This window comes from Knufia obscura (assembly GCF_036327395.1).
Source record: "Knufia obscura strain CCFEE 5817 isolate CBS 148926 chromosome Unknown scaffold_8, whole genome shotgun sequence".
Taxonomy (NCBI): Eukaryota; Fungi; Ascomycota; class Eurotiomycetes; order Chaetothyriales; family Trichomeriaceae; genus Knufia; species Knufia obscura.
This window is the reverse complement of record NW_027042694.1, coordinates 579,624-604,298: the sequence shown is the minus strand read 5'-3', so window position 1 is coordinate 604,298 and position 24,675 is coordinate 579,624. Positions and strand designations below refer to the sequence as shown.

At 51.4% G+C, this 24,675-nt stretch overlaps 12 protein-coding genes across 12 annotated transcripts; 2 read left to right on the top strand and 10 right to left on the bottom strand.

Annotated features, from left to right (window-relative positions):
- Positions 1-753: 753 nt before the first annotated feature.
- Positions 754-1,576, top strand: FCR1_2 (Fluconazole resistance protein 1; the record flags this gene model as incomplete). The annotated part of the gene is made up of 2 exons (XM_064875453.1): positions 754-849; positions 902-1,576. The coding sequence occupies 2 exons, from the start codon at positions 754-756 to the stop codon at positions 1,574-1,576; spliced, it is 771 nt and encodes a 256-aa protein (XP_064728718.1).
- Positions 1,577-2,322: 746 nt separating this feature from the next.
- Positions 2,323-3,369, bottom strand: PMZ80_007044 (uncharacterized protein; the record flags this gene model as incomplete). The annotated part of the gene is made up of 1 exon (XM_064875452.1): positions 2,323-3,369. The coding sequence occupies one exon, from the start codon at positions 3,367-3,369 to the stop codon at positions 2,323-2,325; it is 1,047 nt and encodes a 348-aa protein (XP_064728717.1).
- A 678-nt stretch (positions 3,370-4,047) lies between these two features.
- Positions 4,048-5,142, bottom strand: PMZ80_007043 (uncharacterized protein; the record flags this gene model as incomplete). Its single annotated transcript, XM_064875451.1, has 1 exon — positions 4,048-5,142. The coding sequence occupies one exon, from the start codon at positions 5,140-5,142 to the stop codon at positions 4,048-4,050; it is 1,095 nt and encodes a 364-aa protein (XP_064728716.1).
- Positions 5,143-5,423: 281 nt separating this feature from the next.
- PMZ80_007042 (uncharacterized protein) lies at positions 5,424-5,783 on the bottom strand (the record flags this gene model as incomplete). Its single annotated transcript, XM_064875450.1, has 2 exons — positions 5,424-5,540; positions 5,589-5,783. The coding sequence occupies 2 exons, from the start codon at positions 5,781-5,783 to the stop codon at positions 5,424-5,426; spliced, it is 312 nt and encodes a 103-aa protein (XP_064728715.1).
- A 674-nt stretch (positions 5,784-6,457) lies between these two features.
- Positions 6,458-7,533, bottom strand: PMZ80_007041 (uncharacterized protein; the record flags this gene model as incomplete). Its single annotated transcript, XM_064875449.1, has 3 exons — positions 6,458-7,198; positions 7,269-7,444; positions 7,500-7,533. 3 exons carry the CDS (start codon positions 7,531-7,533, stop codon positions 6,458-6,460), a joined length of 951 nt encoding a protein of 316 aa, XP_064728714.1.
- A 630-nt stretch (positions 7,534-8,163) lies between these two features.
- PMZ80_007040 (uncharacterized protein) lies at positions 8,164-9,879 on the bottom strand (the record flags this gene model as incomplete). The annotated part of the gene is made up of 1 exon (XM_064875448.1): positions 8,164-9,879. The coding sequence occupies one exon, from the start codon at positions 9,877-9,879 to the stop codon at positions 8,164-8,166; it is 1,716 nt and encodes a 571-aa protein (XP_064728713.1).
- Positions 9,880-11,175: 1,296 nt separating this feature from the next.
- PMZ80_007039 (uncharacterized protein) lies at positions 11,176-12,562 on the bottom strand (the record flags this gene model as incomplete). Its single annotated transcript, XM_064875447.1, has 2 exons — positions 11,176-12,016; positions 12,063-12,562. The coding sequence occupies 2 exons, from the start codon at positions 12,560-12,562 to the stop codon at positions 11,176-11,178; spliced, it is 1,341 nt and encodes a 446-aa protein (XP_064728712.1).
- A 442-nt stretch (positions 12,563-13,004) lies between these two features.
- PMZ80_007038 (uncharacterized protein) lies at positions 13,005-14,258 on the bottom strand (the record flags this gene model as incomplete). Its single annotated transcript, XM_064875446.1, has 1 exon — positions 13,005-14,258. One exon carries the CDS (start codon positions 14,256-14,258, stop codon positions 13,005-13,007), a length of 1,254 nt encoding a protein of 417 aa, XP_064728711.1.
- Positions 14,259-14,673: 415 nt separating this feature from the next.
- PMZ80_007037 (uncharacterized protein) lies at positions 14,674-16,694 on the bottom strand (the record flags this gene model as incomplete). The annotated part of the gene is given in 2 exon segments (XM_064875445.1): positions 14,674-15,023; positions 15,038-16,694. 2 exon segments carry the CDS (start codon positions 16,692-16,694, stop codon positions 14,674-14,676), a joined length of 2,007 nt encoding a protein of 668 aa, XP_064728710.1.
- Positions 16,695-17,160: 466 nt separating this feature from the next.
- Positions 17,161-18,726, top strand: PMZ80_007036 (uncharacterized protein; the record flags this gene model as incomplete). Its single annotated transcript, XM_064875444.1, has 1 exon — positions 17,161-18,726. One exon carries the CDS (start codon positions 17,161-17,163, stop codon positions 18,724-18,726), a length of 1,566 nt encoding a protein of 521 aa, XP_064728709.1.
- A 912-nt stretch (positions 18,727-19,638) lies between these two features.
- PMZ80_007035 (uncharacterized protein) lies at positions 19,639-21,717 on the bottom strand (the record flags this gene model as incomplete). The annotated part of the gene is made up of 3 exons (XM_064875443.1): positions 19,639-21,423; positions 21,473-21,527; positions 21,578-21,717. 3 exons carry the CDS (start codon positions 21,715-21,717, stop codon positions 19,639-19,641), a joined length of 1,980 nt encoding a protein of 659 aa, XP_064728708.1.
- A 750-nt stretch (positions 21,718-22,467) lies between these two features.
- PMZ80_007034 (uncharacterized protein) lies at positions 22,468-24,210 on the bottom strand (the record flags this gene model as incomplete). The annotated part of the gene is made up of 1 exon (XM_064875442.1): positions 22,468-24,210. The coding sequence occupies one exon, from the start codon at positions 24,208-24,210 to the stop codon at positions 22,468-22,470; it is 1,743 nt and encodes a 580-aa protein (XP_064728707.1).
- Between the last annotated feature and the right edge of the window lie 465 nt (positions 24,211-24,675).

Below are 24,675 nucleotides of genomic sequence, written 5' to 3'. Positions count from 1 at the left end.
AAAATCCGGAAGTCACAGAAGGATCGATGTCAGGTTGACTCAGCAATGTTGTCGCGCTTGCTGTTCGAGTCAGCCAACCAATACGAGCAATATCTGGTCTTGGGCCCGAAACCGTTGACGCTCCTGTCTTCCTCATCTTGCGCATACCAGCCCTTTGCGATATCGAGGCATGACTTCTGATTACATGATTTTGTACGCGGTCAACACGCCGGGCTCTGTGCGGCCAAGTCAACTACGTGAAGATACGTGATCGACGAAGCTTGCAGCACGACGCGTCACTGTGTACCTTGCCACGCATCCCCTCGCTTGCTTGATCGTCCCTTCTTTTGCGGCTCTGAGGCTGAATGTTCTTCCTTCTTCAGCGGGGTTTTCCCTTCGGGGTAGTTCCCGCTCGTGATAACTTACTAACCATGAGCCTCAACATTATCATACGATCGATGAGGCATGCTGACTAGTCTATACTTGCAGGTACCAGCACACTCATTTCTTTCGAGAACTGCTGTTTACGATTGTGTTGATGGCATATCCTGATTGGACCATGTGGTCGACCAGGCTTATTGACTCAGCAGCTTTGCTGAGAAGGCTCTGTGACATCTCTACGACATGTTGGCAGATGAGAAGGTACATTAAGCTCGTTGCACCTTCTGGTCTCCATGTACTCAGCTCCCACGCCGCATACTTCGCCGTACCAATAGTAGGCAACGCCATCTCGAAAACTTCCTCCAGTGAACAACACATTCGAGCTGTGCCAAGATGTCGCGAGAAGCCAAGTCACAAGATACATGTCTGCGGTCAAGAGCACATAGAGTATCAAGAGCTTGCGACAGATGCCGAATACGCAAGATCAAGGTGAGCTCCCACACAGTCCTCCTCTCATGCTCGCACTAACGCTCCAGTCCAGTGCAACGGCAAGAGCCATTGCAACAGATGTACCCTCGACGACGCCATCTGCGTGTACACTAAGAGGCGCAGCCCGAATGACCGAGTCTACAGTAAAGAATACGTCCAGCTCCTCGAGGAGCAACAAATAGCACTCGTCAAGGGCGTGAAAGAGCTGTACAGACGGAGCAGCCAGGGCGAAACATTACCTGATCTCCCCAGCGGCTTCAGGGACAACATGCTCATCCACGAGGTCCTGAGCTCCTTGGATGTGTTGCCTGAGAAAGCCAAACGGCATCATTTCGACCACGACCACGACCAGATGTCTAGCACAGCACAGAGCTCTCGTGCATCGTCCGTATGCGAGGCAATGCCACCACAATCTTACTTCTTGGACATCCACACGCCGACGTCATGTATATCTCGTACGACCTCGAGCGTTTCACCATCTCCTCGAATGCCTCCGATCGATGACTTCGAAGGACTCCTGAACAGTCTCGATGACGATCAGCTTCAGTTGATGCAGAATCTGCCGCTTGTCACGCCAAAGGCAGTCGAGTACCCCTCTTTTGAGGTCTTCACTGAGGCATATCTCACGAGCCGTGGTTTCAGCGTTGGACCACAGGCCGAGTTTGTGGATCCGAGAGATACGTTGCGATCGATGCCGTTTCATATGATGCATGCGTATACCATGTGAGAGATCGGTTACAGTTCGATGTTCGTCGTTTCAGACAGTGAAGCCTGATGAGCTAGCGCCGAATCCAGTAAAGCAGCACTCTCGATGGTCTGCGTATCTGCGGAAAGGGGATGTCGGCTCTTCAATCATCATTGAGAGCCGCATATTCGATGGCCTCAATTAGTCGGCGTTGATTGTTACCTGGCCCAGCACTACAGGATAATCCAATCGGTAGCACAAAGCCGGACGGCACATATGAGCATCGGTATCGTGCTGTGTCGACGCCGACGCAAATATGAACTCGGCTACTGTGTCATCTTGGGCGAGAATCCGGGCATTGCAGTGAATCTGCCTCTTTCGAACAGGAAAGGGTGCGTTCGAGAATTATGGCCGAAAGGAGAGGTTTTTATGGCATTTTGCCTCACTGTGCTCTTCAGCTCCTCTTATTCGACCTTTCCACTTCTCCCACCTCACCTTCAACTTCCCCAAGCCATCCTTCGATCTTTCTCACTCGACTTTCTAGTATCTTTCAACATCCAGTTAGGCCAGATATTGACGGTGTGAGACATGCGCCAAAGTATTAACATACGAAGAAGGCAACATCGAAAGTTGATAGAAGGGACAAGGTAGCGGATTGCTTCAGCAGATCAAGCGCATGGCGAATGAGCAAGAAAGAAGACTGAAGACGCCACGAAGTGGGATATGCGAAAGGCAAAGCCCGAGGAATTGCACAGATGTGACCATTCATTACGAAGTCACATATTGGCTTAATCTGCCAAGCTAAGCCGAAACCAACCCTCCCGCTCACATATCTCCCTTACATTCGCCGGCCGCTCCTTTCGCAAATCCACCCACGCATCAGCCTCCCTTATACACTGCTCAATCTCCTTCTTAATACACTGAAGGATCTCCCCCCTCCGTCTTACAACACGTGATTCCACCGCCCAATTCCCCGCCCGGAAAAACTCCACCTCATCCTCATGAAACCTCACCAACCTCCGCAACCTCTCACGTTCGCAAGAACTTTCATGCCCACGCATGATCGCCGTGAGTATACTCAGACACTGCAGTGTAAGCGGGTACTGCACGGCGCATGCCTCGCGCCACTCCTCCTCTCGCTTCCTGGCCGCCGCAAAGCCACCCGAGGGACCATTCCACCACCGCTCGATCCACGCGTTTTCGTCCCTCCAGTCTAGGGACGCGGGATCCCGGGCTTCACCCCGGCTCTGGCAGCCATCGTCGGTGCACCTACCCAGATGCACCCGCCCACACTCCCCCCTCCAGTGCACCGCCTTCCCAATATGCCCACGGCACATCGGACAATTAATCACGTCACCCTCCCCACGACTACCTTCTCCACCAACGAAGGTCCCGACCCAGCTCGCTAGACACGCGCGATGCATCATCCGCCCGCAGCTCTCGTGGCGGGCGACGCCGTCCACCGTGGTCAGCCAGTACTTGGCACGGCGCCAGCGTTGCGTCGGTGGGAAGGGGCATTCGTATAGTGCCGATGGTGAGGAGAGACTGCCCTTGCAGATTGGGCAGTCGGGGTCGGTTGGGGTGCCGAGGGTGGCGGTGGTGGTGGTGCTTGTCGTTTCGAGGATGGAAGTGAGGCCTGGGTGGGGGGTCCAGGTGGGGTCGTCCCGGCCAAGGCTTTCGGCGGCTGGGGTGGTGGATTCGCCGTTGTTCACAGCTTGGGGCTGGGGCTGGGGCTGGGCGGGTTGGACCCACCATGCTACCGGGAAGGTAGCTGTCTGAGGTCGAGCCAGGTTCAAGGCAGGTTTGGTGTTGAGTGTGCATTGTGTAGAAGCCATATTGAAGTGAGGAAGAACTGAGTAAGAACTAGATTTGAACTGAGGTTGCTGTGAGGCTCAAGTGAGTGAAGTGGCTAAGTTGGTGTTGTGGGACTGTTACTGTTGCAAGGCTATAGTTGCATGTAGTAAGGGGACGAACTATGGAGATGGAGGAAAATAACAGCATTGGGAGGGAGACAATTCGCCCTATATATATGAAAGGCCGTGGACTAGTGTGAGGACCTGCCTCGAGACCAGAAATGGGTAGCAGGCAGCATAATGAGCTTTCGAGAAGAGAACTTTGGTACCAGGCAACATGCCAGGAATTCGCGCAACGGACATACAAAGTGTGGTTCATATGGCGCAACCATTGTATAGGTAGGCACCTCAAGTCAATGCTGCTCGAGGTTGTCGTACTGGATGTGCGACAGCCTCTGGCGCTGTGCAACCACATCTACTCCATGCGACTTGTGAGAGCTGCTAATCGTTATTGCTAGGACATGCTGGATGCGCGAATGGGAAGTCAAGCATCGTCCAAAGGATCTGAGCAAGTTAGCCACAACCATGCCTCAACATAAGCATACATTCATTGAGCAGACTTTGGTTGCCTTCGATGTAGTAAGCCCAAGACGTAAAACATGCTCGAAAATTCGCTGGTACAGTCTTAGCGGCACCTTTCAGAGTAAACCTACTACAGTACTACCGATGCAACAACAACCCTGTCATGCGACAATGTACCGGCACCTGCTTGCTCACATACAATGCTTGTCCAAGTTTCATACTGATATCGTCGATGAAGTTTTCCTCGACTTCTTCCTCAACACCGTCATTGATGATTTCGTCGTCAATTCGCTCTCGTTCTCGGTGAAAGTCAACTGGTATCAGCCAACACCCAAAAAGTGCATCTGGTATCAGTATATTGTTCGACACGTACATGGCCGTCACCTTGCACTCGCCTGCCATCAGGTTGTCAAGCAGAGGTCTAGCAATCGCAGCTGCCTTTTTCGGGTCACGACATATCCTCACGCCCGGCCTGAGACGATCGTATATCAGCTTTCTTATAGGTTCTATCAGTTGTTGAAAGATCTCGAGCGCTTCTGGGTCAAAGTCGACTACAGTGAGGTGATGATCCTGGACAAGCTTGGGCAATGGAGGCGGCGCAATCTCCTCTTCCTCGGAGTCGGTGTCCCTCTCGACCTCTGCTTCTGGTCGTGGCTCTTGCGTAATCCTGCGATGTTTACTATAACGATTTGCACCACGACAGGGATGTCTGATCTTGTTCTTCTGACGTATACTCAATATCTCTTTGGCACATGTATTGAAGCCATTTTTGTTCATCTCTTCCGCCAGCTCATCATCCCTAAGCCTCATATCCGGATCTGTAAGTCGTAGAATCACGGCAGCAATGAGGTCCTCAGATGGCTCGAAATTGGCTGTTCTTTCGCGGCGGCGCAGGCCATTGGTAATGCGTATCCTTTTGATGGCCCGTGGGGTCGTCTGGAATCTGTCCTTGACTGCCTCAACAAGTTCTTCGTCCGTGGGCATATATGCTGGGTTCTGGCATAATGCGAGCACTGCCTTGTGCAGCTCTTCATAGTTGTGACGTTCGCGCCCTGGTGGCAGAGTCTTTTCTGCTCGCCATGTTTTGATCTTGCGCTTGAGTGATGAGTCGGAGCATCTGATACCCTTCTCGTTCAAGAAAGCAAGGACTTGTTTTTCTGTCTGACCTGCGAGCAGTTTGTCGACAATATCTGAGCGATGATCATCGAGTTGAACAACTATGGGTCGCGGCATGGTTGTGGTCTATGGGTTCTAATGAGCTGGTGTAGAGGTCCTGTTAGGCGGGACTTTCGGAGGCAACTCATCGCAGCGTCTACTGTAGGCTCGGGCTTGGCATAATGACCCGCGGTGCCAATCAGCATCCCCAAATTCCATGTTTGTCCGTTTGATTATTCTCTCCTTCCCAAATACATTCAAAATCTTCTGCAGCAATCGGTTGATCCCATCATCTTCCTTGCTCGCCTGCACCCTCACACCCATGACTGTACCAGCCCACGCCATATCGACATCGGCGCCTACTCTCTTTGGCCAAAGAAATGCGGCATCATGCGCGTCTTGATCACTTCGGCTAGCAACTTCTCCTTCGGTGTTGCTATCGTTTCTTCCAGCGTTCTATCTTCAAATTCTCGAAACTATGCTTGAATCAGTTACGTTTTCTTGAAGATGTTCAGCAAGCTTACGTTGATCAGCAGTGGACTTTCCACCTTTCTCTCTGCCACAAATTCCTTCCAGACCTCGACAGCAGCTGCGTTGTCCTCTAGCTCAACTCCTTCTCCAACAAGGAAGCAACGTGGCTCTGGATACAGACATCGAAGGACCAATCGCATTCTGTCCGGATTGAAGTTATATGGTTCTGGGGAAGTGCTGTCCATCATCGCTGCGAATCGGAACGGTGTGCCCTCGAGCTCTTTCGACGCAAATATAGCAACAGCACGAAATTTACCCACTCCACAAATGGATATTTCCTTCTGTCCTTGAGCCGCCATGCTACTTGTGTGATATGACTTGAATACTGACGAATTGTGATTTGGTGGTGGCCCTTGCTCTGTGCTTTGAGTTGGGGTTATTGCAAAATACGAGGGACGTGCCTTCTCTTATACCCATTTCCACGCAGATTCTGAGCCCCACTCGTCGAATGGTAACACATCTGGAACGGACAACGACCTCAAGGCATTATCCTCGTCCGTCACAACTAGTGGCCTACGAGCGTCCAGCTGCCGAGCACCGACGGACAAGATCAAAGCGGCCCGAAAGTCACGTGCTTCCATCCGTTCTCGGCCGGGTTCTAGATGAGGAGTGAGGATTATTGTCACGCAATGTCTGATCCGAGACCAGACGTATGGCCGCAACCTGAGCGGCAGCATATATGAGCGTGCTATGTGCGTTTACAGTTGAAGGGTGACTATGGCCAATAGATACGTACAAAGAGCGATGACATGTCCTCATTCCATGAGAAACCCTGATTACCTTCTGAACAACCGATGCGGCGGTACCAACAGTCAACACTCTTGGTTGACAATCTAGTTGCGCGCCAGACCCGAAGGAGCAATCAGTTCTCATTCAGAAATTTGTACAGCACTCTTGCATCCTTTCCAGCGTATCTTGGATCCGCTTTGGCTTCCTCATACACTTTTAACGCCACCTCATGCAGGTCTCGCCTCGCACCAACCATTTCAGCCAGCTCTCTGCCCAGAGACAGATCTTTATGAGCCAGCTCAAGTCGGAAGCCTCCTTCATAGCCACGACTGGCAGCGCTATTAGGTGTTATACCTGGAACAGGATTGTTCTTGGAGGTCACCCAACATTGAGCACTGCTGGTATTGAACAGGTCTGTGAGAACGTTGAGGTCTAGATTCATCCTCGAGGCAATATTATATGCTTCTGACACACTGAGCACGCTGATCAGTGAGATATAGTTGTTGATTATTTTGAAGGCCGAACCGGTGCCCACATCGCCGCAGTGGAATATGCTCTCCGGCTTACCCATGTGAACAAGAAGCGGTCGGACTCGTTCGAAGAGTCCTTTGGGGGCACCGACCATGAAGCTGAGCGTGCCCTCCTTGGATCCAATAGGTCCACCAGAAATTGGCGCATCGATAAAGTCCACCCCCTCAATCTTCCGAGATGCTTCTGCGACCTCCTTGATCATGCTCTGTGGGATGGTGCCGCACTCAATCAGCAGCTTTTGTTGGCCTGTGCTGGCTCCAGCGCCTGCAAGGACACCAGTGTCTGGGTTCAGATATACTGATTTGACTGCATCACTCGATGGCATCACAGTGAACAATGTGTTCTGTGGTGGCATCCAGTCAGCTGCCCTACCTCGAGGATCCGAACCTTGAGATCTCTGCAAGCGCACTTACCGCTTTCTGAACAGCTTCGAAACCATTCTTGGCCACTTCTATCGGGCCATGATCTGAGTTTTCAGCTTTGAACCTATCAATCGCTTCCTGGTTCACATCGCACACTACCAAAGTGGTCTCTTTACCAACCTTCGACCTCAGATTTACGGCCATACCGTAGCCCATAACACCCAAGCCTGCGACCAGTGTCAATCATGAGTGCTCATCCATCTTTTGGTGTCATTTGCTTACCAACGAAGGCGATTGCCTTCTCTGGTGAAGTCATTTCTAACGATGGGACACGAATGATTTGCAAAGGCAATAAGCAGCTCGTCGTAAGGGTGAGTCTGCCACGTTATGCTCTTGTGGTAAGTTTATGGCTCAATGGTGCATCAGATCAGCACCGAGGTGTAGGAACCGAATCGGGCAATATTGTGATAGGGCCAGTTGGAGACCACGCCGCGACCCCCTCACGCCGCACTGAGGTTCGTTACGCAACAACCACAAGCATCTACTCCAAGATCTCGATGCCAAACATGCGACTGCAATCAGTACTGAGGCAACAACCCAGATCTAAACTTTTGCTCGTGGTCAGACGCGGAATCGCCCGGCCTCGAAAGACAACTCGGCATGCGCATCCGATCATCGCATTCCTTGTTCCATGTGGCTGTCCAATATCTTATTGGTTGATGGGGAGATGTGCCATATGGTAAAACGTGTCTGCTGCGATATGAATAATCTTCCTATACAGCGCCGTCAGTCTGAGCAGTGTTGTTACCCGAGCGCTGTTGTCTGCATCCAAAAATATCCGGTAATCGTAGAACACCATGAATGATTGATGGATCTCAGATTTGATACGCGAATCGCGAGCTCGATGTCAGATGTCTAACAGCTATCAGACTAGCATGTAGCAAGTTCAAATCTTGTTCGATGGATATATAACCTCGTCAGCCAAATCAAACTCCTCCTTGATAGTCTGCACACACGTAAAGCGCTGTAACAAGCCCACCGTCCCCGTCTTGTCATTCGTGCCACTACCCCTACTGCCACCGAACGGCTGCTGACCAACAATCGACCCCGTACACTTCGTGTTCAGGTACAACATACCGCAACTGTGTCTCAACACCTCTTGTGCCTCCCTAGACGCATACTGGTCTTTCGCGAACACGCTGCCGGTCAATGCATAGGCCGAAGTGGAATCAATAAGTCTCAGTACCTCAGAGAACTTGTCGTCAGGATACACATATACCGTCAACAGCGGCCCAAACAATTCCTTCTCCATGTATTCGTGGTTCGGCTTCGTGGTCTTATACACAGTGGGATGAACGAAGTACCCCTCCGACATATCCGTCTTGCCACCCGTCACAAGCTCGAGGTCAGGATCGTTTTTGGCCCTCTCCATACAGTCATTCAGCTTCTCGAACGAGCGGCGATGAATGACAGGGTTGATGAAGTTGTCGTACTGATTCACGTCGCCAACTTGGAGTTTCTCGGTCTCCTGGACCAGAATCTTCCTGAATTCAGGCCAGATTGATTCTGCAACGTAGGCCCTGGACGTAGCAGAGCACTTCTGACCCTGATACTCGAAAGCGCCCCTAATAGTATTGATCGCTGCGTTCCTAATATCAGCGGACTGATGGACAAGATGGAAGTTCTTCCCTCCCGTCTCCCCCACCACCCTCGGGTACGATCTATATGTTCCATTCGCTGTAGCCCTTCCAATCTTGCCGAGAAGCTCCTTGAATACCGCTGTCGACCCGATATACGAGACACCGCCCAGCTCAGGTCTCTTAAGCACTGTATCCGTGACCGTGACCGGATCCCCAGGCACAAACTTGAGCACATCCTCAGGCAAGCCCGCCTCAAGCAAAATCCGATACAACACCCAGCTAGCATGCAACGCATAATCCGATGGTTTCCACACCACGACATTTCCAAGCAACAGGGCCGGAACCACGAGTGTCCCCGCCAAAGCAGTAAAGTTGAACGGCGCAATAGCATAGACGAACCCCTCCAACGGCCGATAGAGCAGTTTGTTCCAGGTACCAGGGGTATGCACCTCCGGCTGCTGCGCATACAGTTTGAAGCACTGCTGGATATAGTACCGGATGAAATCGACCGTTTCGACCGCGGCATCGATCTCAGCCTGGTAGATGTTCTTACCTTGGCCGAGCATCGTCGCTGCGTTTAGGTCCTGTCGGTATTTACCTGGGATTAGCTCGGCTGCTCGGAGGAAGATTGCTGCTCGGTCCTCGAATGGTAATTTCTCCCAGGCAGGTTTTGCTTTTAGCGAGGCATCGATGCAGATGTTGACGTCTTCGGGATTTGCTGAGGCATACTCTGCTACGATCTGCGCGTGTTTGGATGGGTTCTCCTGCTTGAGGGAGGCTTTGTCGTTGACGATCCTGCCACCGGCGGAAATGGGGATTTTGACCGGTCGCTGGGCTTTGAGCTTGCTGATGGCGTTTGTGATTTCGGTGCGTTCTGGACTGCCTTTTGCGTAGGATTTCACTGCTTCGTTTTGGAAGGTTGGAGGGTGCCATAATGATAAGTGGGCTTTGCGGGCGTGGACGTATCTGGCAAAAGGAGATCGGCGAGGACATCTGGCTGAGAGCAGCCTGACATTATTCATGATGATAGCTGTGCTTGTAGTCTTGAGCAGTGAGGGTCTGTGGTCAGTGATGAAGAGTTTTTGGCCGGCTCACAGTTATTGCATTCCCTTGTCATGGTAGTACAGTGATCCGATAGCAAGCATATGCGTGCTCGGATGGCGGACCCGAGCCCGACCGATGCACACGATGCCAGTGGTACGAATTGAATCATCATCAACCCGTAGCCATAGTGTGTATGGAGCTTGGCTTCCACATCAACTCACTGAGACCTTGCTATCAGTGGGTGCGGTCAATTGGTTGCTGTTTGACCTGAAGCGAGCGCCATGGTGGCGAAGATGTGTAGGCAAGATGGCTACAGCCAATACGCCGGCGAGTGTTCACACGATTGAATGACAGAGAGTCACGTAGATTCATCCTCGGTCCATGTCAGGAACTAACAGTCGCGAAAAGGTTGAAGGCGATTGTTTACTTCAGCCCCTACATACGTGATCGTTCAATCGAAGTACGAGTTCTACGGAAAGCTAATATACGTACCGCGGGTCATTAGTGCACAACTGCCAAAATCAAAAGTTAGCGTGGTTTGCTCCTTCCGGTCAAAAGAGATCGCGGCCTATAAAGCCCCTCCGTCAGTTTCTTTCTGGTAGATATCGCTGCTAGATCGGTAAGACGAGGGGCTATATCCTACGAACATTACCTACTACTAAGTAGTATATTAAGGCGGATACAGATAATGCTTAGGTAAAGCGAAAAAGGTATACGGAAGTACAGAGAGACCTCTACTACATATTATCTTAATACTTCGCCGTAGTATCCTAACTCTTACCTTATCCGACGCGAAGTTCCTCTCTAAGAGACACTTAATAAACGAATCCATATCTCACTTAGCAGTAGACTGTACTAGACTCGTCAACAAAAGAACAAAGAAGGCTAGAAACTTTGCGTGCAGCTGTAGTACACATCCTCAGTATGGGCGAATGACGAAAACCACGCTAGTTTTCGATTTTGGCAGTTGTGCACTAATGACCCGCGGTATATACGGCGAAATAAAGCTGCGCAAGTAAGGCCCCGACCCGCCGTATGAGTTATTCGAGCTCGAAGCATAAGTGGCATACTGAACATATGTGATCAGGATTCGCATCATGAGGGAAAGAAAGTTAGCGTCGACGCCGAATAAGGATAGTTCTAATGCTGCTCGCCACAGCGAGAAGTGGTACTAGTTATAGGAGAAGAGCTGTAGGCAGCACCGTGCGGATTTGACATTTGTCGAAAACATCAAAGGTGTCGGAGGGCGTGTGAACGACTGACAGTACCTAATGCTAGGAGCGGAACGGCAGAAACCGCCTCTTGAGCTCGGCTCTAACTTCGACAAGACCATCTTGCAATCTGTCCATAGCTGTCGCGTTCTCGACGGCTCTCCTCGTCAAGAAATGCATGCAGTCTGAAACGCTACCCCAAGCAAGACATTTGTACGGCTGCGGCGCCATCTGCCTGCGTAGTCTTGCCTCCTCCTCTGATAGCCCTGTAGAGTCGTTGGCAGCCTTTCGCAGTTGCACCAGCTCGCAGCTCACCTCGTCCGCCATACCCTGCAATTGACCATATCCGACGGGTTTGAGGTCCTCACCGCTAGCAACCAGGTCGCGGACTAGCTTTGTCGCCATGCGGATGCTCTCTTTGTTGTGCCCTGCCACGAACAAGTTGACGCCAGGGAAGGACGTCTTATCGAACGGTGGGAATGACTTCGACAAAACGTCTCGCACTATTGAGTTATAGTTCTCATCGGTCTCTGGCTTAGTAGCCCATATCCGTTCGCGCATGTCGCTTGTGAGGTAGGCACCGCGAACCAGCTTGATGCCCAATGTCCAGCCCTCGTCCTTGGCCAAGCGCATATGCTCTAGCACGACCTGTCTTGACGCTTTAAGATAAGCTTGAATTGTGTTGTAGACCCAGGCTTGGCCATCTCGATTATGCTTCCGCATGAGATCAATAGCCCATTTGTCGACCATCGGCTGGAATGCTTGTTGCTCGGCGTCCACCCAGATGCAAGTGCCCTGAGATCGCGCTTGCCTGACTATGGTGTCCAGAGCTTCCTGCATCTGCCTCGACGGCGATTTCTTAGCCAGAAGCGCTTCGCTGGTACTCTGGCCGGCGCCGGTAAATCTAGACCGTAAATTAGCAGAGCAAAAACAGTCCTGAATATACTTACTTGATATTCATGTAGTCGCCCGTGCCGATAAGCTTCAGTGTATCAAGATTTGCATGTAACCACTCACCGATACACTTGTCGTTGCTGTTCCGCTGCGTGTCTTCACTCATCAGACCGTCTTCATGATCATCAACCACGATCTCTCGCGAGAATCCTAGGATTACCCCAGCATAGCCTTGCGCCTTTATGCTAGCCACCTTCTCTTTGACTTCTTGCGGAGTGACTCCAGCGCAGAAATGGTTGTAGATGAGTCCACGAACCAGAGCCCGAAGGAAAATATTCCTATCTGGACTTAGTAGTGCCGAGTTCGAGTTAATGATAACCTTCATCAATTTCATACACATCGGAAAGAGCGTGGGAGATGCAAAACATTTGCCGAGCAGCAGTGACCTCACCAAGGTAGTAGTGCTCGCTTGAGCCAAGGGCGCCCGCATCTGGACCTGTCCCGGGAAGGAAGCAACAAGCTTCTCGCTGGCGATGGCTGTAGGTACGTCCGCCATTTGAGAGATTAATCTGCAACCATCGTACATCTTGACATGATCGATGGCCCGGCTTAGACGAGGGGTAAAGTAAGCCAGTCGACAGTGGAAGGAAGGCGAAACTAGTGCTGAACGAGCCAAGAAGAATGAGTGCTTCATGGTTTTTGCGCAGCGAGTGGTCCTCGCTGGCGCCTCCTGTGTGTGCTGATATGCGGCGGTCTATGGTGCTTCACACAGGAGTCCGAATACGTCTGGGACCCGTGGCTGTCGGCTTCGAGTACCTGATCGGTGATCCAGACCGACTCGCGTATGCATGTTCATGATGCAGGTGCGGCACCGGGCCCCGTTCCGAAGATGGAATCGATGATAGGGACAGAAACCGAGTGCACTGATGCATTTGTAGGATCCGAGTACTGCATGCAATCAATTGGTCAGTCGAAGACAGAGCCGCCCCAGAAACTGTCTACCTCCGGGTGACTGAACCGATGGCCTCCGCAGCTCGTCCTATGTTCGCCTGAGTGAGGCCCGCCACGTTGATTCGGCCGTTAGGCGGCAAATACACATGATGCTCCTTCATCAATGCTTCTATCTGTGACTCGCTCAGTTGCAAGTAGGAGAACAAGCCCTTCTCACTAGCCATGTGCGCCCACCCTACTGAAGCTCTCATACTGTTAAGAAGGTGATAGAGTTTCCGGCGATTGAGGTCGATTCTTGCGGCTGCTGAATGAAGCTCTTGAAGCCAGTGCTGTGTCAGCTGATGGTCAGCGAGGATAATATCGACCAGCCTCGCACCATAAGCTGGTGCGGAAGAAACTTCCCATCTTGTCTGTGCACGTAATTGATCGAAAACGTTTTCCGCAATAGGAGCAGACTGGCAAATAACATGCAGCGCACCGACTCGCTCAGAGTAGAGACCGAAGGTTTTTGAGAATGATTGACAGACCAAAGTATCGACTCCACTAGCCATGAAATGTCGCAGAACCCATGAATCATCCTCACGGGCATTAGCTTTTCCGTTCCCAAAGCCAATATATGCAGCATCGAAGAAGGCAAAATGCTGCCGTCGTAACATTCGTTCTCCAATTTCTTGCCACTGTTCTCGGCTATAGTCCAGGCCCGTAGGGTTGTGGCAGGAAGCCTGTAACACAAAGGTACTCCGCTCAGGTGCCTCAGCCATTGCTTTGACCACCTCATCAAACGCAGCCCCAGTAGCACCCCTATAACAATGGGTATAGGTCTTCACCCGAAAGCCCGCGTTCTCGAACAGTGGTCGATAGTTGCCCCATGCTGGCTCACCCAGGTATACTGTGGCAGCTTCTCTGTAACTGTACAAATTTCTTCTCAGAAAGGCGGCGCCAACTCGGTTTGCGCCTGTGCCTCCAACAGTCTGAACAGACGCGATACGCTTCTCACGTACCGCCGGGCTTTCCTCGCCGAAAAGCAGCTTCGCAGCTCGGCTCGTGAAAGAAGAAACACCCGTTGTTGCGCTGTAGTCATGGCCAAGCTGCAATGCATCAAGTCTGAACTTTGCTTGACGGACAACATCGAATTCATGGTATTGACCTTGCTCGTTCCGGTAGACACCAGCGCCAAGGTCAATTTTGTTTTCTGAGGTATCAGCGTCGGTTGCCTTCTTCAGATCTTGCATCGCATCAGGCAAGCTTTTCCTTACATTCGCAAATGTCGCTGTCTGGAAATTCCTCAGTGCTGGCCGCATGATATCCCGAATCGTCACTCTCAGCCGTAAGATTGTGGTGGTTATTGGGATATGCTTCTCGTAGTTGTCGAGTGTTCCATGCCCCAAGTCCTAGGATGCAAGTCGTTGTCTTCCATTGTATCTCTTGGCCGGTGAGCGTTTTTGGCGACTTCTATCCGCAATAGTTTAGCGTGATTATCAGGCACACTCGGAGTACACAAGCGAAACATATTCAGCATACTTTGGTGATGCGGATGGGCGATCCGACACGTCGGCTCCAATGAGCTATAGTAAGGCCGTACACCGTCCGTAGTACGTGCAATAGCCGTACATCATGCCTTAGTTGGCCACTGACCAGGAGCGTAGTAAATGTAGGTGACCTCATCTCTCCCATCTTGACTGATGCGCATGGATAGACCGGGCAGTGCCTGGTAGATCATGCTAGCGCATGATCAAATTGACCGCTCTGAAGCCACAGGTCAGCAAGGTCGCTGCCATCCAGCGTATCTGCAAGGCTCATTATCTGCTCGCCAGACAGCCCATCGTTGAGGTTCCACTCGTCAAAGAATGGATCACCAAGACTCGGCAGGCTTGCATGATCTATCGGTGCCGACTGAGACTGGGCAGGAGACTCGAATTCGGGCGGACGTCCTTGATTGAAAGCCTTGAACATTTGTGCTAGCTCCTCAACTTCTGATCTTCTGAGCTTCGCTAGCGGACTGCCTTTAGAGATCATATCATCCAATATCTCAATGCGACCGTGAGCCAGGCGTTGTCCGGAAGAAGCTTCGGGTGTACACTAGTGGCCATAATGAGCACAAAGGCGGAGGAGAATGCGCTGTCGAGGTTGAATGAAAGGAAGGAATCTATCAAATCGTGCTCTCTAAGGGTCGACAACGTGGCAACGATCTGTGTTGCGGAATCAATACACACCTGAACAATTCCTTTGGCCGAGGAAGAGAGTGGTGATGTAGCTGATGTTCGACCACTTTCGAGACGTCTCTTCAGGAGGTAGAACAAAAATGGCCGGGTGGTCAGGACGATACATTGATGATAAGCCAGATTAAGATGCGCAGCGACTCTAGACACCTCGCCGAAGCAACTGTCAGAAAAGGCAGATAGTTCGTCTGACAGTGCGGCGGCGCCTGTCAAAACAGTCCGAACCGTCGGCACAAATCTCTTGTCCAGTTTGCTGTCCACACTGTAAACCGAGCCCAGAACGTTCCCCAGAAGTTGCCCAATCCTCACATTGATGACTGAAGCGGCGGACGTCCCATCCCCTGAGATGGTTGGCACAGTGATGTCTTCGTCTCGCAATGCGCTCGGTGCTCCAACTGAAGCCGACAACCTGCGGTCAAGAACATATACAGTCCACCATATTCGTCGACAACGGTGCACTAGGCTGTCACCGATATCTGGTACTTGCATATCTGTGTGCAAGCCAAACGATTGTGCCATGCGCACCGCTTGACCTATGTAGATGTGGGCAGCAGTCCTGTGATCTATACATTGAAGATAAAGTGCGATACTGCATAAGACTTCGGTGGCTTCGACAGGTTCCATGCACAGCGAAGGCACATCTGGCAGCAAGCTTAGTGCACGAACGAAAAGATGGCTGCCTGCTTGCGCGTTCGACGTAAGTGCTTTGCCGAACGCCATGATGAGGAGGTAATGGACGAACCAGACCCTAGCCGTCTGTGCGTACGTTGAAGGGTTAGCATACAGCTTGTTGATATTGGCAGCGAAATCCTCTTCATCTAATATGTGAAATAGTGTCGATATTCGAAATTTGACTGTCTGCACAAGATACAAGGAGACTTCTTGAGAGGGCAGACCGGTCAAGTCCACAAGGCCGGAGGACTTCCAAGTCAAGTCGTAGGCTTCACCTTCAACGTTGTACGATGGGTCAGGTACTGGAGAGTGTTGATGCACAAGCTCAAGGACTTGGCGGCTGAAGGACCATGTAGATGAGTGTCCTAGGTACCGCAATTTTCCACCAACATCCTGCGTGTATGCTGGCTGCTTCCGTACCAACGGGTTTGGTACTCGATCGACAGGCGTTGCGATGTCTTCCATATAGCTTGGTGTCTCCCCTTGTATTGGCCTACCCACATCGTGAGCTGTGGACTGTTGGTGTCCATTGATCGTCATTGATGCGTCCGTCTTGTGGTTCTCAGCGGAAGCAACAGCTTGGCTGATTGGAGTCTCGGTAATCCGGATATACGAAAGGTCGTCATTGCCCTCGAGTCCAGCTAACCTCCCCCTCAAACTGTTCAGGTACTTCTCGCTGACTAGGACCTTTCTCTCGTCTGCCTCGAACTCGCATCGTACGCCACGCAGTTCGCACGTTTTGCATGGAGCTGTACCGGAGCATTTGATCTTGTGTTTTCGACAGCGCTTACAGGCGCTTGAAACCCTTTTCTTGACGCCGCCGTCATTGCCGTTACGTCGCGGCATCAGTACGTTTGTCGTGCCGGCATGTCATCATGTGCCTCTCCATGTTCTTCTCGGAACATAGATAACATTGGAAGGTGTGGAGTATCACCATCACGTGTACGGAGAAGAGCTTCGAACATCAGGGCGGTAAGCGTGTCCATATTTCGCGATATCGTCGCATGTCGGATGGCATTATAGGAAGGTCCATTGCTTACAGCTATCGGAACATTCGATCCCAAGCATCGCCAGCTTTGACGCCATTTTGAAGGTTTGTTGCTCAAGCGCAAGCAGTTGCGTTGGGAGGAGAAGTCAGGGAAGTAGCAACGGGAGTGAAGCACGTGATTTGGCGACGCGTCTGGGGGCAATGAGGTAAGTGGCGCTTTTTCCATCGCGCAGTGGACCAGTTTGGTAGACACCTGATGGAAGCCGTGGAAGCTCAATCAGCAACGTATAATATGCTTCTGTATGCATATCATCGTTCGACGACATGGCGACGAAGAGGAAAAGATCGAGTCAGCCAGTTAGCTCCTTCAGGAAGTCCAAGCGTCTACGCTGTTCAGAACCTGTCCAGCTGCCACAGCTTCCACCAGAAATATGGAGCATGATAGTAGCACTTGCCCTGAAAATACCCAACACACCTTCATGTGGCGTGCTGCCAGATATCACCATGACAGATCTGTTCTCTACGCCGTTGCTACACCTCAATCGTACTTTTCGCCAGATGGCCATCGACAGAATAGCCAAGGATTGCTTGTGGATTGAGGTCGTTGCATCTGAAAGGCGTTACATACGTGGCTTAGAGCGCGAGTCGAAACGGACTCCGCTTCTGGACAAGATCTGGGACGATGTCCTTCCTCAAAGCCGATCCACCCTTGCCATCCAGCTCGGTCGAGCCAACAATGCAAGCCAAAGGACACGTTCTTTCAAGCGTGCAGATACCAGGATCGTGTTCGCTTTCAATTATCAGTCGTTCATGTACTTGTACAGCAACATCAAACTAATGCAAGGCTGCCGTAAAGGTATGCTAGATCACCTCTCGATCAAATGCACGCCCATGCCAGCGTCCTTGCAACGCATACTCCAGGAACAGATCGTGCCTCTAATCTCTAAGATACGTTGTCTAACCTCGTTCCATCAAGAAGGGTTCAACCATTTTTCTGCGCCCGATATCGAAAGGATGACTACACGACCTGCTACGATCCCCCTAGCCTACCTCGAAGGCGTCTTTGCGGTGACCGAAGCCGTCCGTTTGCGCGAGCTTGGCCTCGAGGCTGAAGCAGGGCTTTTTGCTCTTCATATTGGTCCACCATTGATCCAGTTAGCAGGGCAAGCACTGCCTCACCCCGCGATGTGGGTCGCACTCAATATGTCAAAGCCCGACTGGTCCAGTGATACCATCGCGCGGCTATTACTAGCCACTGTCCGTCTGATTCAAGGAAACGAGCAGGCCGCATACATAGCGTACGGCGGTTGGTCTGACACCAACCCCAGCTGGGCCGATAACCATGCCCCCAATCTCTCAATGAAAGGAAGTCGATGGATTGAAGAACCCCTATTCACCTGGTTCGGTTTGCCCGACGTCGAAATGGCCGAGATGCACTCAACAGCAGCACTAATGTATCGGAGACTAGCAGCCACCGCATTCGACAAGCACGGCCCACATTCGTTCGGAGCACGCTGGCACATGCAGGAAGCTGTCCGACGTTTCAAACTTGCGGCGAAACTGGATCCTGACGATCTCAGTCACCAAGAAAGATACGAGTACTACCGATCGTTGGCGCGCGCGAGATATGACATTGGTATACTCGACAACCTCTACCATTGCGACAGCGAGAAGTACACAGACGCAGATGGTGTATCTAGTGTTGTATACGGCTTGGACTCTTCGCTGAGAGACTGGGGCTCTGAAGCACTACCTTTTCTACGCAGAGCGCAGGAAATTGCTACTCGGAGTCTTTGCGTTACTTCCGATGATGACAGCGATGACGACGAAATGTCCGAGCACAATAATACAACAGAGATGACTGACACGATGCCAATGAGCAATAATTAGCTCGACAGGTACATGGCGCTGATCTGCTCGATAATAACCGGTCGTGCGAAGACCGCCCGGACATCGCCACTCCTGCACCTTAATAAGGCATGATCCGCCCCTAAACTACCTCAATGAAAGCTCGGCGATCGCCGCGCCATACCTAGCACTTTCTATGCGCCACCTTGTAGAGAGGCTACGTCCTTTCGACCTTTGGTGCCGTTTAAGATACTGTATGCTTGTAAATGATGATAGAAGAGTTGTGACATTACGAGCAAGATGCGTAGTGTCACTGTCGTACACATAAGCGTGGATCTGGTGATGTGGGGTTTGTAGTCTGGAATAAATTTATTCGAAAATCCTAGGTACTGTTCGATATCGTCGCTTCCGAGCAAGTACGAAGCACGTTGAACACCTACATACCGCCGGCGAACATGCCGTCATCCATAGCGTTCATAGTATTCTCGTGTGTCACACCATAGCACAGAAAAACCACTGATCGGGGTGGGCATTTTGTGCGTGTGTGAACGTGATCTCATTGATTCTTCTTGGTGACAACGAAGCCGCAACGTCTACTTCCCTTGTTCAATACAAGGACTGCCTGGAAGTTTCCTAAGTTCCGTAACACCGCCCAATGCACAGTATGAGCCCCATACGACTAGTAGTGACAGATCGTAGTGCATTCCATCGGAGAAAGCAACCTGCCCAACGGTCAAAGATGACGCCCAGTTCTCTCAAGCCAAAAGTCCAATCCAGATGCATATATGCACAACCGTCGTGCAAGACATGGTCCCGTAGTGCGTGGACCGGAACTGAACGTACAAGTAATTCCTCCCTATGGTGATGTTACACCTCCGACCAAACGCCATGCCGGGCAGTCGAAATACATGGGTATCATAAAATCATTCAAAAATGTGTTCGCGTTGTGGTAGTCTAGTCTTCAAGCTCGAAGACAAGGTTATCAGCTGGAGCCGAAGTCGGTGCCATGAACTGGTAACCAGGACTATTGGCGAATGCGGGCGAGTACACGGCGTAGTCGTCACTTATGCTAGTGGTATCGGACAGCGGCCAGGAGCTCATGCGTTGAATGCCAGTATGCCTGGGAAAGTCATAGATAGAAAGCTCGTCTGGCTGAGGATACGAACGCGGTGGAGGCGGGTATCGTTGTGAGTGGAAGGAGCCGCGACTCAATCTCTTTGTAGTGTGGGACTTAGCAGTGAAGGGCTGATCAAAGGTCGACGGAGAGCCACATATCGTCTCCGGTGTGAGATACTGCGCCGTTTCGTTCCAGTCGTGAAAGTCGCCCGTTGGCCAGTCGATGCCTGCGTCGTGCACTTCATTCTTGAGCATCTCGGCACGGTCCAGAAGAGCTTTGGCCGAGGCCGCTCTAGGATCATCGTTACCGTAGAGCTTTCTGAAACAAGTCAAAGTTGCTTTTGCTTGCTTGTGCGCCACAGCGTAGAGGCCTAGTTTGAAGTTGCACATTGAATGCTGTTGTGCGCCGTGGGTAACTTCGAACTGATCGGTTGAGGCTTCATCGATGTTGCAGGCACTCATAGCCTCTTCTAGGCTGGTCTTTGCAATGGTACGGTCTTCGAAGAGTTGTAATGTATTGTCGAGCTCCTCCTCCAGCTCCGGAGTGATGAGTCCTGTGGTTGATTCTTGGTAGATCGTGCGCAGGTTACGAATCTCTCTTAACAGCACCCAAGCAGGTTCTTGGTCGTCTGTGGCGAATGCATGCCGGCAAAGCTTCATATTCATCCGAAGCACTGTCATAGAATTTGCTCCGTGTCCAGTTGTGAGGTACTTGGACACGCAATTCTGGTAGAGGGAAATAGCACATTTTGCATGGTCAGGATTGGCGAGGCATCCGAGCATGTAAGCAAGATCCGGATTCACTTTTTCCAGTCGGTCGAGATAGGCGAAGAGTGACTGTACTAAGTCCTTACTAACAGAGTAAGCCGTCCAGCTCAACAAGTATGAAACTAGTTGTAGCAACGCAATGCTAGGCATCTGAGCGTATGGTGTCACAGCAGCTAAGACCTTGTCATAGCTAGATCGTGCCTGGTCGTGCCGGCTGGCCATCCAGCTAAGCTGTGCATCATCGAAGTCGGTGGCGATGCTATCGAGGGACTTCCACCAGCTTGGGTACTTGTGGTTGATAGCAGCAAAATCCACATCGATTAGGTCGCGGAGGTTGAAGAAGCCGCGCTCGACAGAGTCGATGATCATCGGACGGGGCATCTGCGACGGCATGAACATTGTTGGGCACACATGGCTGCTTGCATTATTCCCAAAGTCATGATGGTGGACAGGAAAGCCGACAATGTTGTTTCGATGCGGTAGGAAGGGCACCTGGTCTGGCGCAGACGGATCTAGCAAGTCGCTCTGCCCAGAGAACGATGATGAGCTGTATGAGTTTGTGTCAGACGACAGTGGTAAACCTGAGGTCGTTCCCTCGGGTAGTGGCTGCTTTGGCGCAGCAGTAGGTTCCGGCGAAGGCGAGCGGCTTAACGAAGTACAACTTATGTTCGATGGAGTAGGGGACGTCGGAAGGTCCACATCAGGATTGTGCGCTTCAAAATTAGGCTTCTTCCGTCGAAAGTGCTTCTCAATGTCCTCTAAGGTGACAGGATTGCCAAAACTTCTGGCTCTCATGTGTCGGTCGCGAGCTCTTGTTTCATTGATCCTGCGAAGTACATGCAGCAGATCTCGTTCCTGTTCATGCAAGGTTAGCTTGGCTCACATACATAAGCACGGGCCATACCTTGTTGTACTTCGCGAGCTTCCATTGAGTAATTCTGGTCTTGCATTGCTTCACGCTGTAGGAAGTCAGTGTCTGTGCGCACAGAAAGATCGAATAGCGACGCACGTGGTCGTAAAGTCGTAGTGATTGGCGAGAATAGCTTGTACCTCACTAAGCTTTCTACCATCAACAATGTACAGTTTTGTGAAGACAGGCCGTATTGCTTCCCATTCATCTGGGGTGTGGTAGTTTACCGATGGCGCCATCTGATCTGCAGTGAACTCATTTGCAGATAAGACTTTGATCTGCTCATGAGTGCCTCTCGGATACTTCGAACAATGCGACAACCACTTTCTCAATGTGGACGAGTGTGGCGTGGCTATATGTCATTCTGCTGCCAAAAATACAGAAGTCAGGCTGAATCCTGGAGTTGACTCCAGGTTGAATGGCTTGTGCAGTGGAGTAGCGGGACGATCCAACGGTGGATGTGATTGGCTCCCAAAGTTCCTTACCTCGCTAGATATGTTGCAGTGCACAGCAGATCTGAGGCCATAAGACCTGCTCGTGCCTCATTTTGAAGAAGCTCCAGGGAGCGTAGGCCGTCCTGTATCGCGTCAAAGTGGACGTTATCTGGGACAGACAGATCAACTCGTGGTCGAGACTTGTTCTGAGATATGGCCAGAGGCGCATAGCAACGGTAGCGGGCAAGGGAGGAGGATTTAGAAGCAGTAGCAGTTGAGTCATCGACCGACGACAGAAGATCAGCCACACATAAACTCCTGGAACAAGCAACCGGTGACTGTGAGTTTCGAAACGAGGCAGCTGGAACTTGCCTCGGTAATCTACAAAAGCTTTAGACACGGCAGGAGCAGCTGCTGTGGCGGGGCAGACGTGACTGCCTGGCTGTCCAACGAAATAACACTCGTCAACGTATTCGTACAGGGTATCGTATGATGCAGCAATAAGCGAAGTGCGATGCTTCGTGATGAGGCGCTTGCCTGGTGTCTCTCTGTGCATTAGAGCTCGAGCTTGTCGAAAAGCTTTTTGAGCTTCTTGTTTTCGGCCAAACTGCCATCTGATGAAGGATCGACGTACTGCTGCGTGGCACTTTCTTCCTCAATCGTACCGTTGTGCCGGGTCGCGATATCCTCCAGAACAGCCTTCACATCGTCAGGCACGCTTCGAAATGCTTTTGTCTCGTCTTGTGCTTTTGATATCTGTAATCGCTCCTTCACCACCTCATGGAGATGCCCATGGACACTGTCTAGACCTCGATGCTCAAGTGCCATAGCAACCGCCTCGTGCACATCATATCTCACGATGTTACCATAGTTTTTATACCACCACAACACGAATCCGAGTAACAGACCGGAGACAATAAATGCGCAGCCCCAAAGACTACCGACAATCACGCCTTTCCATGCACGCCGTTTTGTCTGCTGCCGTTCTGTGTAATTCTTTACGATCATCCTGCAATTCTCGAGCCGGCGACTCATTTCCTCAGCCTTGTCGTTTGCTTTCTTTCCTCTCTCTTCGAGCTTCGCAACTTTCTTGCCTCGCTCATCAAACAATGCCGTACGCTGTTTCTCCAATGTCGCTCTCATCTCATCATCCAGATCGCTCGTCTTGTTCTCGAAATTCTTGATCAATGTGCTCGACTGCTGGCACAAGTTTTGGAAACTCGAAATTGTATCAATCAACGAGCTTGCGGTGCGCAGAAGAGCATCATGGGCATCGTCAAGCCGTCTCATCAGGCTACTAGCCGTCCGATTCGTGCTTGCCAACTGATCCTGCATTTCCACGTTGGACTCAGCGAGCTGGGTGGTCAACTTCTGCACATCAGCCTCCGACACATTCTCCTCTGCTTCTCGCTTTGCTTTCTCAGCCTTGTAGAACAAGACCTCGACTTCACTCATCGGCTTTTGAGCCTCCTGCTGCGGCCCTGCGTCACCGTAGTACCCGTCACCATACTGTGCTTGTGCACCTTCTCTTCCAGCTCTATGATGTCCCGTTCTCGGATAGGCAGGGGCTCGCGGGTCACTCGTCGCCCGTCTCCGTAGGTCGGGTCGTCCGGCATTGCCAGTAAGCGCCGCTGCAGCAGCTTGATGGAAGCCTTTGTGAACGTCGGATGAACTGTACTGGTGACGAGGCTTGTGCTTGTGTTCTGTCATGGGCCTGCTTGAGAGATTCGTAGTTACACGCGCCAGCATGCCACTGCCTGCTTTGCCTGCTGCAACACCGGGTGTGAGGTACAACGAATCCATGGTCGATGTCATGTTCTGGTCGTGGCCTTCACTCTTGCCTGCGACATTGCTACCTCGAGGGACTTCGGACTTAGTATGCCTATGCGAGTGACTCCGGCGCAACTGAAAGTGGTGGCCTTGCGATCCATCCTTGTCCTTGTCCTTACTACCACTATCCCGGAAATCCTTCGAATATCGGCTCCTGTGGCCAGGCAGATGCAGCCTAGGCAACAAAGAACTAGCATATGATTCGTCCTCCCTTCCCTGTCCCTGTCGTCCTGCTTTGTCAGCAGTGCCATTACTCTTCTTGTGCATAGGAGGGCTGGCTTCGGCAGGCATGGTCACCGCATTACGAGGTTTCGGATCGACCGGAGAGATACCAGATAGGTAGGATTGGGATCTCAGATGGGGTGGCCTTGTTTGGACGGGACGTGCAGTCTGGGGTGAGTCTTCAGACCCGGCTGTTCCTGACCTGGCTCGGCCTGAGCCATATTGGTTGTTTCTTGCGCTCAGCATGCTCGCGGATTGCGGCAGCTGCGGCAAGCTGTGGAGCTGTTCACGGCATCGTGATATGTTTATGGACCGAACCAGGGAAGAATCTGGAGAATTCATGTCATGGCGGAAAAGTGGTACGGCGGGTGGAGAGTAAAGAAAATGCATGCGTTTTGTTGCATTGGATCAAACGTACTGATCGCAACTCCCTTGTGCAGGTTTGCCGAATAAAACAAGGATTGGTGGCTACCTGGATTTCCATCATCATCTACTCTTCCCGACTATCACAGCTACCTGGCCTGGAGGCATTGTTGACAACGGCCCAACATCCCGTTACTGTAGAACAGTATGGGGAACAATCGAATCGCAGAAGCCATAACCCGGGAAGAGTCGAAGAGAATTACAGAGAAAGTCTGACCCTCGGCTATCACACAAAGTGATGGAGTGGACATCCTGCACATAGATCCTCGCAGCTCCTTCTTCCTTCCA